Below are 14,465 nucleotides of genomic sequence, written 5' to 3' on the forward strand. Positions count from 1 at the left end.
TATTCCTTCCTATGTCACCACCGTCCTGCACTCTTCATATGAGAATCATTGTTTCTCTGAGGGTCTTGGCTCTCCAACCAAGCTATACCATCCTCTGGCCCACTTCCCTATTTTATTTCATTCATTGCCTAAACCTAGGTCTTGGCGCCACCTTGATGGTATCCCTTTGGACAACCATCCAACACTCAGCATCTCGGTTCTTGACATCAATCAACTAAAAGGCTTTTCCCTTCCCTTCTCTTCAGCTACCCACTTCCACGGCCACACCTAGCCCTTGTCACCCCCCGGAATTGCTCCATTTCCAAAGTCTTTCTAAAACCAAACTTATCTATCCTGTTCTTTTCATTCCACCAGTTCTTTGAGTCTCATCAGTAACACTAAGCTCTTGACTTCCCTACATTCTCTGGTAGCACCCCCCACATGCACAACTTTTTTTAACCCTACTCAGCCTGGATTCCATCCATCAGCCACTTCCCTCACTATTCTCATACCCAACACTGAATCACATAACCAGGTTCCTAGCTAAAGCTGGAAAAAAGTCAGGCATCCGTACAGACTGGCACTCCCAAAATGCTTGCCTCCTACTTAATTGAACCCTTATTATTGTCTGGCAATTTTATGAATTCCTAGTCATAAAATTTCCTGTTTCCAACAATGGTTATTTCAAGTCTTCTTTGCTATCCTTGTATTTCCTACAGTCTCTTCAAACTTTCTATCATGTTACTTCCCATGTTTCTATATACTCTCTGAAGGAAAAAAAAGGCACCAGATGGAATTATCTCAACTTCCTGCCACCTCTGCTATAAGCATCCGTGCATGTAGTAAAGAGCACACGCTCTAAGGCCAGATGCTTGAGTTAGAGTCCTGATTCTCCACTTACTAGAGATGTGATCTTGAGCAAGATGCTTAACCTCTCCATGCCTCTGTTCCTCACTGTACCCTCTGGAAGGCCCCTTCCCAGTGGCAATCAAGATCATTTACACCATTCACCTCTTCCATGAATACTCCCTATACCCCTTGCCTGACAGCATTGTTGTGAGAATGAGCTAAGACACATAACTGCTTATAACAGTGCTCCCAATAAATGTTAGTCATTTATTAGTATTATATTATCAGCATCTGCACCTACCCTTACTTCCAAGTACAATACAGGAGGCATCCTCCTCTCCTAAGACAAATCTTCCACCAGTGCTCTGGATATCATTCCTTCAAGGGATTTGAACATCAATTATCCCCATTTCAAGTAGTATATAAACATGCTCAATTCTCGCCCATCTTAAAACCCATATCCCTTTCTTGATGACTTTTCTTACCACACCCCGCCTCTAACCACCCTTAATAATATTCTTAAATAATTGTCCATATTCTGTCTCCATTTCCCCAATTTCTGTTATTCATCATCCTACTTCAGTTTGGGTTCAGAATTCCAATTCTCTACCAAAACTGCTTTTACCAAGGCAGTGGTTCTCAACAGGGGTGATTTTGTCCCTCAAAGGGACATTTGGCAACATCAGGAGACATTTTTAGTAGTCCCAACTGGGGGCTGCTACTTGTGTCTCGTGGTAAAGGCCAGGGATACTAGTAAACATCCTACAATGCACAGGGCAGCCCCCCAGAACAACGAATTATCCAACCCAAAATGCCAGTAATACCAAGGTTGAAAAACCCTGTGCTGAGACAAATTACACCTTCCATATTGCTAAATGTAACGAATGCTACCCTATACATGACTTGGCCCTATACATACAGGCTTGATCACCCGACACCATTAACTTCTCCTTCCTTCCTTGAACTCACTTCGCCCTTGGGTTCCAACACCTCACTGGTCATCCTGTTTCAGGATCCTCTTCTGCTATCTCTTTAAATATCAGTATTTCTCAAAGTTCTGTCCTCAGCTCTTCTCTCTCTACATACTGTCTCCCAAACCCATCAGAATAAACTGGATGAGGCTCTTTTAAAAATGCCCAGGCCTCACTCAGACTTTATCATTTTGGAGTGAAGCTCAGATATCCTTGTTTTTAAAAACTTGCTAATTCTGGCCTGGCCAGCATGGCCCAGCGGTTGAGCACGGGCCTATAATCTAGATCAAGGTTCAATTCCGGGTCAGGCCACATGCCCAGGCTGTGGGTTTGATCTCCAGCAGGGGGCATGCAGGGGGCAGCCGATGAATGACTCTCTTATCTCTCCCTCTCCCTTTCTCTCTCTGAAATCAATAAAGATGTATTTAAAAAACAACAACAAAAAACTTGCTAATTCTAGTATACAGCTAGGATGAAGAACTATTACAGTCTTATTTTAATCATATCCACTCTCATCAATTGAGTTACCATTTATATATTAATGACTCTCAAATCTGTATTTGTAATAGATTCATTCATTTAATCTATATTCACTGAGTAACCAACCTGTGCCTCATACTGTTCTAAGCACTGGGGTAGAAGAGTGGACAGCAGACAAGGTTCCCTACTCTCCTGGAGCTCATATTCTAATCAACGAGAAACTTATACTCACAGAAAGATCATTTCAAATACTGATAAGTACTATGAAGACTTTACAAGAGGTGATATAAGAGTAACTAGGGAGAGAGAGTATTTTTAGAAAAGCCAAGGAAGACCCGGGAGGGAGGGGAGAATTTGACCCAACATTGTAGTAAAAAGAGGTTAGCCATGCCCGGCTGGGCATGGCTCAGCGGTTGAGCATCAATCTAGGATCCAGGAGATTGTGGTTCAATTCCCAGTCAGGTTGCAGGCTGGATTCCCAGTCAGGGGTGTGCAGGAGGCACCCGATCAATGACAACTCTATCATCACTGATGTTTCTCTCCCCCCCCTCCTCTCTCTGAAATCAATAAAAATATATTTTTTAAAAAGGAAAAAGAAAAAAGGTTATCCATATGACTATTATCAGAGGAACGAAAATCCTAGACAAAGCATATACAAAATACTGAAGTAGAAGTATATTTGGTATCATCAAGAATTATGACCAATGTGCTTACAACAAGGTAAGTATGGATATTACATAATGGAGAGGTAGACAGTTGAGATCCTATAGGGCTTTGTAAGCCAGGATAGGGAATTCATTGCCTACGTGCAACAGGAAGTCATTAAAGGGTTTTAAAGAAGCATGATGTATCGTCTGACTTACAACTTTACAGTACCATTGCTGTATGAAATATAAGAGTTTAGAGGAGCAAGACTGGGGGTAACTAATTAACACGCAATTGCAATTGTCCAGAAAAGAGATGATTGTAGCTTGTACTAGGATTGTAACCAAGAACGTAAAGAATGGCTTCAGGATATATTTTGGAGATGGAATTAAAAGGACCTGCTGTTACAGGATGAATCTAGGTGGACAGTGAAGACATTTACTGAGATGAGGAAGACCAGCAAGAGAAAAACTGATTCAGAGAGGGAGATCAAATGTTTTATTCAATATAGGAAAAGTTGCCATAAAAGTTCTGTTTAGTACATCCTAGTGGAAAGGTCAAGTAGGCAGCTGGACATAATCCAGAGGTAAGGGGAGAGGTAAGGACAGAAGACATAAATTTGAAAGTCATCACTGTATTAGGAGGTACTTAAAGCAATAACCTGAATGAGTTTGCCCAGGATAAAAGTGAGTATAAATAAAAAAGAGAATGGATCAGAACAAGCCCTGATGAACTTCCAACATTTCAAGATCAAGTAGAGAAGTTAACAAAAACAAAAAGTAACAAAGAAAATCAGGGCAGTGTAATGTTGAATGTGTTTTCTGAGCTGCAGATTTGCACATCCAGCTGCCTCCTTGATGTATCTACTAGTAATTTTGAGTGCCCCAAACCCAACGTACCTAAACAATTCATTCCCATCCTGTCAAATTTCCCAAATTTCCTGTCATTATTTCTCAAATCTATTTAGTTATCTCCTCATACAGTCAATATCTGAGCCCAGACCAATATTTCTCACCAGCTTACCATTGTCTAGTGTCCAGCTTCTTCACAAGGCAGCCATAATCGTCTTTCAGTAGGTGCCACTCAGGTCAGGCCACTCCCCTGCTTAAAATCTTTTAATAACTCCCTATTTGGAGGGTGCGGAAAACTGAAATGCAAGGACCTTGTTTACCTCTCTCGTCTTATCTTTTGCATGCCCATCCTTGAACTCCTCCCTCACAATGCACTACATACACTTCTCAAGCCAGAGCCTATTCTTCACTCTTTCTCTTAACTCCCATTTATTCGTTCATGTCATTAGTTTTCTTCTAGGAACACCATTTCCTCACCCCAGCCTCATTACTTCGCCAATTCCTACGCTTCCAAGACTCACCAAGCCTTCCTGATCCCACGACTGAGTTAAGTGTCCTTCAAATCAGCCCTCAAAAGCCCCTTGTATTTATTTTTATAGGAGCACTTATCAGATTGTAGATTGTGTTTGCTTGATGACCATACCCAGCATCTGGTAGAGTGCCTGTCCAAGACTCTCAGTAAGGGAAGAAGAAAGAGTTTTTAATGACTACCAAGTAACATGTCATGTACACTGGTATCTTAACCCTAACTTATTGAACCCTGGTTCCTGCCTAGCACTTAGACCTCCATATTCCTAGCATCTGTAATGGGTGGGGAATCTTTTTCTGCCAAGGGCCATTTGGATATTTATAACATCATTCAAGGGCCATACAAAATTATCAACTTAAAAATTAGCCTGCTATATTTGGTCAAACATTTAATTAATTCACTCCTAATATGATAGCTGGAACTGCTTGCTTTTCTTTGGTGAGGCCTTGGCAGGGCCAGACCAAATGACCTCCGCCTGTGGGCCGGACATTCCCCAACCATGATCTAGAACTAGAACACTGCCCTAAATAAACGGTTCTACATTGTAAACTGGAACTATCAAAATCGCCTGGTGAGCCTGACAAAAAGATCCCCAGTCCTACTTCCCCACCCCCCCACCAAGTTCTGGTCCAACAGACCTGAGATGAGGCCTAGCAATCTAATTTTGACAACTTCCTCAGGTGATTCTGACGTTCAGTCATTCTTTAGAAACTGCTATTCTAAACAGAGTAGAAGCTCAATATTGTTGAAAGTAACATTTTAATTTTATGAAGTAAAATTCATTTCCTAATTCTTCAGGATTAGAATTTGGTATAACTGATTCCTGAGTGTGACAGAACAATGCACTAATGTACAAAAATCCACAAAACAAGCAGCCTTTATTGCAGTATTACAAAACACTTTCCATTTTGGCAATATTTTACAACGCACTTAGCTTCAAGGGTTGGGAAGGAAAAAGTTGGAAACTAAAGAGGAAAATTTCAACAGACATTACTAAAAGAAAAACTGTCCCAGCCCTCCCACCCAAATAAAATTCCAAATGTCACTTAATTTCACTACCCAAGAAGAGGCCACGAGGAAAGCAGCAGGCAAACTCTGGCAATTTCACTATGGATCATGTCAGAGACAAAGGAACATTCAAAACAGTCATCAGTACGGTCGGTTGCGCTGATCGTTTCTGTAGTCGTTTCTAGGAATGAAAAATAAAGAGCCAGACTAAATTCTAATTTTCTACCAAAGGGGAGCATCAAACACTTCTTCAGGGTGCTGGTGACTGGTATCAGCTTGACAATTTTTGCAAAGAGGGCCTGATTTATTTCTCTATTCCTAGAAAGTACGTCATAAATGTCTTATCAGCTTTAAGATCCATGAAGTCCCTAAAATCAGCTTTACTAGTACCAACTCTCTTAAAATTTTCCACCTAGAATAAAGACTCCAAACTACTCTGGTATTTCAGAAGGTCAAAGACTACGCCAGTTCCAGTGCTCTGAACAGAACACTGGCATAGTGGAAAAAGCAAACACTTTCACATAAGAATTCTTGATCTGCCACTTATTATATGACCTTGGAAAAGTTACTCAACGTTTCTAACTCTGTAAAACAGGAAGTACATCTACTTCATGGGGTTGACAGGACTAGAACTAAAATATAGGGTGGGGCAAAAGCAGGTTTACAGTTGTTATGGAAATAATACAATAATTAATAAATAATACTACAAGAATAAACTTTGGCCCTGGCTGGGTGGCTCAGTTGGCTGGACCATTGTCCCATACATCAAAGGGTTGCAGGTTTGATTCCTGGTTAGGGAAAACCTGGATTGCAGGTTCAACTCCCAGTTGGGGCGCATTAGGTCTGAATACATATGGGAGGCAACCAATCAATGTTTCTCTCTCTCTCTCTCTGAATATCAGTGGAAACATATTCTCAGGTGAGAAATAAATAAGTACACAACCAATAATTTTTTTAAATCATACCTATGTTTTTAAAAAAATGATAAACTGTTTCACATACTCAGAACTATAAATCTACCTTTGTCCCACCCTGCATATACGGACACTTTCACAGGATTTGAGACACAATAATAAGTATTCAATAAATGATAATTACTAATAGCTAACAATTACATAGTACTTACTATGGGCCAGCCACTGTTATAACTTAATCTAATACAACTCCATGAAGGAGGTATTATTAGCCCCATTGTACACATGAGAGTACTGATGCTCCAAAGGGTTAAGAAACTTGCCTGAGGTCACATAGCTAGTAAGTGGTGAAGCCAAGACAATCTGTCTCCAAACTCTGTGCTCTTAACCACATGCTATATTAATTCTCATTATCCTGTACTCCCTCTGGTATACAAATGCTTAGGATAGTAACTAAAGTTATTTTATATCACTGGTTATTCAATTTTTTCTGCCTCTACACCATTCATGTGCACTGCACAACACACTCCCATCAGTACCACCAGTGACTGTCACCTGGAAAAGGTATTACCAGAATCACCAAAAAAACAACTGCAGGGTATATAGCACAGGTGATCTAAAAAAGCACACTCCTCTGAAAGGTGTGTTCCTCCCCACCACTGAGATTAAGAATCCCTGATTTACACAGTTTCAAATTACCTCTCAATCTCAATTATCTTTAACTATGAGGATTAATACACACACACTCATACAAATATAAAGATTCGTGAATAAGAATTTCCAAAACAATAAATTTTAGAAACTGCTAAGGAGGTAACTAAATGAACCTTCTCCATCCTAACTGATAGAACTGCTAATGGGAAATTCAAGTTTCAAAAAACTGAACAATAAAAAATGTGACAAAAAGGGCTGAGACTTTAAAATCTAGGAGCAGTGAGGTAAAAAGTATATTCTAATACTCACCTTCCTCCCATCTTGCCTCCATAGCCACCTCGGTCTCCTCCATAGCTGCCACCACTCCTATCTCCTCCGTAGCCTCCACTTCGATCTCCACCATAGCCACCGCCACAACCACGGTCTCCTCCGTAGCCTCCCCCACTTCGGTCTCCACCATAGCCTCCTCGGTCCCCACCGTAGCCGCCTCGGTCCCCACCATAGCCGCCTCGGTCCCCACCGTAGCCGCCTCGGTCCCCACCATAGCCTCCTCGATCTCCACCATAGCCTCCTCGGTCTCCTCCATAGCCGCCTCCTCGGTCTCCTCCATAGCCACCTCGGTCTCCTCCATAGCCACCTCCTCGGTCTCCTCCATAGCCTCCTCGGTCTCCTCCATAGCCGCCTCCTCTGTCTCCACCATAACCACCCCCACTTCTGTCTCCACCATAGCCACCCCCACTTCTGTCTCCTCCATAGCCACCCCCACTTCTGTCTCCTCCATAACCACCCCCACTTCTGTCTCCTCCATAGCCACCTCGGTCTCCACCTCTGCCCCCACGACCTCTATAGCCCCTCTCTCCACCGTAGCCTCTTCCCCGGAAATCTGCAAGGTAGAAATATAAACCAATGAGGTCAGCAAAATAAGGTAAAGCTTCCTTTGTGCTAGTCAGAAGATAAATACCATGTAGATGCTATAAAAGACTGACCCAAAAAGCTAACCTACCTCCTCCCGAGGGACGAGAGTCCTCTGGTCTGGGCTCATTGCACTGATTGCAGGAATTCCTTCGAGCAAAGTTCATATTTCCACATGACCTGAGAAAGAAAAAAAATTAAATGCTCAATAGCTTCTAATGGATTCAGAACTGCCCCCTTGCACCTTCCAACCTCAATCCCAACTTCTATTCTCACCAAAGTAAGATACTTACGGATTAGGGCAAACCCAGTCCCCATTTTTGGGGTCTCCACCTCTGCCCTGAAAGCCTCCACGGCCTCTATATCCTCCACGGCCTAGGGGGTATAGGGGAGGAAGAAAGAAAAATCAGCAGCAGACATTAACAAAGCAGAGAAAAAGCACCAGATGAAAGAAATAAGAGCAAGTGCCTACCATGAAATGGACAGCTCCCCCCACCTTTATGGTAGGCCTCCGTGATTATTTGATTTTCAGCTTCATGTAGTAAATGACCCCAGGGACACTTTACAGTGTCAACAATTCACTTAAAAACTTTTCTGTAATACCCTCCTTAGTTTGAGAATCTCAGTGATAATGGATAAGTGAGAAGACATATTCCAAATTTAAGGAATTAGACCAATAGAAATGAACAAGCTGGTAGTAACTGTATTAGGGAACTTACAAACTAGTCAGATTAAGTACCTAATTAGGTGTCATTTAAATGACTGCCTCCTGATTTCCAGGTGAATAACAAACTGCTATACAGCTTTCCAAAGGGATATTTAGAACCTTCTCCCACTACTCTCTTAAGTACTATGACACTTTTACGTAATCTCCTATTTAATACCCATTCTCACTTTAACATAGAAGGAAAAAGACCAAGAGAGAAAAAGTAGTAGCAGCAAGATCACACAATAGGGACAGAACACACACTCAAATTCAAACCATTTTTACAATATCCAGGCCTGTAAACAACATGTATCTTACCTCGCCGCCCACCTCCACTTCCACCTCCCCTCATAAATTCAGGTCTTCTGGTGGCAAAGGACACTTTAATGATGTTGCCATGAAATTCTTTCCCTAAGAAAAAGAAAATGGTTTTAAAAAAATGCTACTCCATATCTGCACTTCTCAACAAAACTGTTAAACTGTCTTGGGTATTCTTTTTTTCAAGTATGTCTTTATTGATTTTAAAGAGAGGAAGGGAGAGAGAGAAAGGAACATCAGCGAGAGAGAAACATCAACATCGATCAGCTGCCTCCTGCACAAAGCCCTAATCAGTGTGGCCAGCAACTTCCCACAATGTCAGATGGTATGACATGCACTTTGACATAGGAAGCAACTCATGGATCAATATTTTAAAAGCTGTAAAAAGACCTGGTAAGTTTAAGAGGCTCAAAGGCCCTGTGGGCAAATGGCACAATAATTTTTAAACATATCATGAGCAAAAGAAATTGCTTTATGATTCACAAAAACTATAAAAAAAGCAGAAGTAGGAAAAATGGACCTAGCCTTCAATAGCAAGGTGATGGGGGTCTGGTGGATTAGTACAGAAAAGTAAAGAATATGGTAGTAAGAAGATATAGGGTATCACAATCTCATCTTGCAAGAAGAAATGGCCCTAGCCAGTTTTGCTCAGTGGTTAGAGCATAGGCCAGCAGACTGAAGGATCCGGGTTCGATCCTGGCAAGAGTACATACCTCAGTTGCAGGCTCAATGCCTGGCCCCAGTAAGGGCACGTGTGGGAGGCAACCAATCAATGTGTCTCTCTAACATCAATGTTTCTCTCTCCCTCTTTCTCTCTTTCTCCCTCCTCCTCCCCACTTCCACTCTCTCTGAAAAGCAATGAAAAAAATATCCTTGGATGAGGATTAAAAAAAAAAGAAGAAATGAAATTGTTTTGGAAAACATAGGTGTATTTATAACAACATGGGGAAATGACTATGTTAAATGTTAAGTGAAAAGAACATGAAGTCCAGTGGAGTGAGCAAGCCGAGTGGTTGTGTGGTCGCATCTTGGAGACCAGAAGTGCTTGCAGCATGGCTGACCAACTCACTGAAGAGTAGACTGCAGAATTCAAAGAAGCTTTTTCACTATTTGACATGGATGGTGATGGAACTATAACAACAAAAGAACTGGGAACTGTAATGAGGTCTCTTGGGCAGAATCTCACAGAAAGTTACAGGACATGATTAATGAAGTTGATGTTGATGGTAATGGCACAACTGACTTCCCAAAATTTCTGATAATGACGGCCAGAAAAATGAAAGACACAGACAGTGAAGAAGAAATTAGAGAAGTATTGCGGGTGTTTGTTAAGGATGGCAATGGCTGTAGTAGTGCAGCAGAGCTTTGCCATGTGATGACAAACCTTGGAACAAACAGATGAAGAGGTTGATGAAATGATCAGGGAAGCAGATATTGATGGTGATGGTCAAGTAAACTATAAAGAGTTTGTACAAATGATGACAGCAAAGCAAAGACATTATACAGAATGTGTTGAATTTCTTGTACAAAACTGCTTGTCTTTTGTTTGTAACTTATCCATAAAAGATTTCCTATACTATCAAAAAAATATGCAAGTATAGTAATTAGGACTTCATTCCTCCATGTTTTCTTCCCTTATCTTACTGTCATTGTCCTGAAACCTTATTTTAGAAAATTGATTAAGTAACATGTTGAATGTGACTTAACTCTGAATATATCTAAGCCTTTCTGAACATCTAAACTTAGAGTGATGGAGTTGGTCAAATGAGGGACCATCTGGATTATGCCTTTTTTTAAGTAGTTTTCTTTAGGAGCTGTCAGCATGTTGTTGTTGAAGTATGGAGTTGTAACTCTGTGTGGACTACAGATAGTCAACAATATGTACCTAAAAGTCAACTGCAAAACGGGTATATTATCCAGGTACTCATACACTATTTTTTTTTGTACTGCTGATCCTGTACCAGAAGCATTTTCTTTTACTGTTACCACCTTGCTGACCAGTCACAAGTATACGTTTCCATGTCCGAACAATGCTGACCAGTCACGAGTTAACTCATGTTTCCATTCCCAAATGTCATTGACCAGTCACGAGATAACCTGTGTCTGCACTTCACTACTCGGCACTTATTTTGGCCATCCCTAGTTTTCCTCTTCATTATGTGCACCAAATAAAGAGTCACCATTCAGATTATCAGGAAAATTAAAAAATCATGTTTTTAAAAAAAACAAACAGTAACCAGCAGTAAAAAAAACCCACTAGGGTGTATAAAGTATGTTCTTCTAAGGGAAAGCATAGTGAAACACAACATGTATGTAAAACTTGTTTAGTACCACTGAATGTAGATACATGTTAGACAACATATCACTCTCAAAAAAATATTTAAAAAATAAAATATTAAAAAACTAAAATATTTTAAAATATTAAAATATATGCAATATGTTTAATTTCAATGTATGGTATTATAAATATAAGATATGGCAAAATAAAGTACATTTAAGTTTATTCAGATGCTTTCATTTAATATTCAAGTGCAGAAAAGTAGCTGGCAGTACAGGCGAGTTCTGGCTCAAAACAGCCGGTCAGCAAGGTGTTACTTGCTTTTTAAACTTTGTTTAGCCACTTAAAATCTGCTTATGGCACAATTTGCCTCAAATCCATTCCAAGTTGTGTATTTGTTTTCCAATTTAAAAAATTTTACCATCTCCCCAAAAAGAACATGAGACAAAACTACATTTGTAATGTAATGATAAACTATTTTTAAAATACATTTTAAAAAACTGGAAAGTTAATAAAAAATACTATCAGTGGTTATCTTTGAGTAGAGGACTATGGTTTCTTCACTCCTTTCTTCTACTTCCCATACTTTCTTATTTTCAGGGTGGGGAACCTTATTATTTCTTCTAAGTATGTATTAACTTTGTCTTTGAAAAGAAAATTAATGTAAATTTTAAAAGAATTTAAGGTCAACCAGACCAACTCTCTACATCTACATCAAGGTGGTGTCAAAACACAAGGCATGATATAAGGAAATGCTCTAGACAAAAACAAGGAGAGCGCTCATCTCACTTCTAAAGATATGTAAAAACCCTGGCCTGTATTCTTAATAAATTTAGCTATAAAAGTAAACATGAAAATTACTGTCTACCAGAATATATTTTAACTTCAAGACTAGAAAACATTTATCCAAACTACATGTTGAAATTATATGAATAAGGTATACCATCAAACCAGTCAATGGCTGCCTTAGCTGAAGGAGGGTCATCAAACGACACTGTTGCCTCCCCTTTTGGCTTCCCTGTGTCCTTGTCTGTATACAGATTTATCATTGGTTTTCCGGTCTTCTTGTTTGTCTGAGGAACACACAAGGTGGTGTTAGTATTTTAAGAAAAAGTAATCAGGAACCACATAATTTATTATTTTAAAGGAATTCACACATCTCACTCTTTAGATTCAGATACAGGACTGTAAAGCTCACAAAATACTATGTACCTTTTATAAAAATGAAGTTATCTGTAGTTGTAAAAAAGAAAACACTCTAAGACACATTAAGTGAAAACTAAGCTAAAAATGATACATAGTATACTGTGTTATCTATGTAGAATTTCTTTAAACCCACAAAAAAAATGTAAATAATGCTTCATGTAAATATATACCTTGTAAAACAAAAAAGGCCAGAAGAATGTTCACTAAGCAAATCAATACATTACCACTAAGATTACAACCTAGATTTGGCTGGGATGAGAGTGGAAGACAAAGGAGAATTTCTACTTTATCAGAACTGTGAATTTTCTACATATTTCATGTGTAATTAATTCCTTAATAAGTTTTAATTTCCCAATGAGGAGGAAAAAACAAGTAATTCCACGACTGCCAACTGATTTCAGGCAAATGCTACAATGTACTGACACTGCTCTAAATGATGTTTTCTAATTGAAGAGATAAAAAATATTTGCATGAAACAAATAGCATGCAAGACACCTAAGTAAATGATAAAGTTATAAAATAAAGCATTATATATTGATCTAGTATGTATCACAGACATGAAATACCAAAATAAAAAGTTGTTAGTAACAACTTGAGTTTGCATATATTTGTATTTCGGAATCTATAAAATGTTCTCACAATTTCATTTGGTTCTCACAATTTTAGGAGCTAGTCAGAGACTATTTTTTAAGAGTCCTAAGATTGAAAGCTAAAGCTGTGAGAGGCTGTGAAAAGGTAAACACAAGCAAGGAATAAAATTTTCATGTATTTAGCAAATGCCTGCAGACAAGGGTAAGCATGTGCATCGGTGAACTTTAAAAACCAAGCCTAGCCCTGGCCAGGTAGCTCATTTGGTTAGAGCGTCGTCCTGATACTCCAAGGTTGCAGACTCAATCCCTGGTCAGGGCACATACAAGAATTAACCAGTGCCATAGCAGGTTTGGCTCAATGGTTAGAGCTTCTGCCCTAGGACTGAAGGGTCCTGGGTTCAATTCTCACCAAGGGCACATACCTTGGTTGCAGGCTCAATCCCTGCCCCGGTCAGGGTGAGTCCAGGAGGCAACCAATCGATGTCTCTCTCACATCAATGTTTCCCTCCCTCCTTCCTGCCCTCCGTCTCTCCCTCTCCCACTCTATGAAAAGCAATGGAAAAAAATCCTCCGGCGAGGATAAAATAAAAAGAAAGAATCAACCAGTGAATCACAAACAAATGGAACAACTAAGTGATGTTTCTCTCTCTCTCCCCCCCTTCCTCTCTCTCAACTCAATAAATAAAAATTTTTTAAAGAAAGAGACAAGCCTTACTAGAGTATAGACATATTATGTAATGTATGTATTTTAACAGAATATGTTAATGATTGTATTTTTAACATAAGCCATACTTTTCACTCACCTTGATAATTCCTATCTGTTTAAAGAACTCCCCTACTTGATCTGTAGACACACCCTCCCCAAGTCCTTGCACAAAGATTGTGTTGTTATCTGAATTATCAGATTCTGAATCTAGGGGGGAAAAAATTATGGTTAATTTTACATATTCCTTGGTTTTACTTCATTCTGCTTAGTAATCAAGAACAATAATTTATTGTCCAATATTCAACTGTTTCTATGACCAAAAGGAAAAAGGACCAATATAAGAAAAATCTTATATAAACATGCACAGTGGTCACAATAGTTATTTGGTCAATTCTTACAACTAAACTTAATGTAAAGTGGATCAAGGCCACACTTTGTAAAATACACAAGATCTTACATATTAAGGGAGATCTTACAAATCTTACTCTTTAGATTCAGATACAGGACTAAAGCTCATGAAGAGATGAAGAAAGTTTATAAATTAGCACTCCTTTCTTTGAAGAGCTTTAATTCTTTATGGCTAATCAATACTTTTAAGGATCTCTAGTAGAAAAGTCCCCAAATGTAACACTTTGGACTTTCAAGCTAGCCAAGCAGAATTGGTGGTTTCCCCGTTCACTGCAACAAGCTTTGTATATACCAGAGGGTAGGGGCACCTTGACACACACCTTACCTTCCACGTACACTTTTGGATTAGTACAACAAAGTAAGAAAGATGTAAAAAATTCAGTCCATCAAGGGATAATTCAGAAATTGCCATCCATATAGAATACTTTGGCATCTTAATAAAAACAAAAGTTCTGATTTCA

At 39.4% G+C, this 14,465-nt stretch overlaps 1 protein-coding gene and 1 pseudogene across 5 annotated transcripts in view; one reads left to right on the forward strand and one right to left on the reverse strand.

Annotated features, from left to right (window-relative positions):
- Nucleotides 1-5,165: 5,165 nt before the first annotated feature.
- The window catches only part of TAF15 (TATA-box binding protein associated factor 15), a gene marked incomplete at its 3' end in the record, with an annotated part of 32,589 nt that continues 23,289 nt past the window's right edge, over nucleotides 5,166-14,465 (reverse strand). For 3 of the 4 annotated variants that reach the window (XM_081115620.1, XM_081115622.1, XM_081115623.1), the window contains 7 exons: nucleotides 13,694-13,803; nucleotides 12,038-12,167; nucleotides 8,817-8,909; nucleotides 8,086-8,167; nucleotides 7,884-7,972; nucleotides 7,190-7,763; nucleotides 5,166-5,493 (listed from right to left, as the gene is read on the reverse strand). In XM_081115620.1, coding sequence (XP_080971746.1) covers nucleotides 5,454-5,493; nucleotides 7,190-7,763; nucleotides 7,884-7,972; nucleotides 8,086-8,167; nucleotides 8,817-8,909; nucleotides 12,038-12,167; nucleotides 13,694-13,803 — 1,118 coding nt within the window. Of the gene's footprint in view, nucleotides 5,494-7,185; nucleotides 7,764-7,883; nucleotides 7,973-8,085; nucleotides 8,168-8,816; nucleotides 8,910-12,037; nucleotides 12,168-13,693; nucleotides 13,804-14,465 lie in introns of those variants that run through there. The other variant, XM_081115621.1, reaches the window with a different exon arrangement.
- On the forward strand, nucleotides 9,590-11,721 carry LOC308568736 (neo-calmodulin pseudogene; annotated as a pseudogene). The gene is made up of 2 exons: nucleotides 9,590-10,339; nucleotides 11,695-11,721. The product of its transcript is annotated as a neo-calmodulin pseudogene (transcript).

This window comes from Miniopterus schreibersii, assembly GCF_964146895.1.
Source record: "Miniopterus schreibersii genome assembly, chromosome: 16".
NCBI lineage: Eukaryota > Metazoa > Chordata > Mammalia > Chiroptera > Miniopteridae > Miniopterus > Miniopterus schreibersii.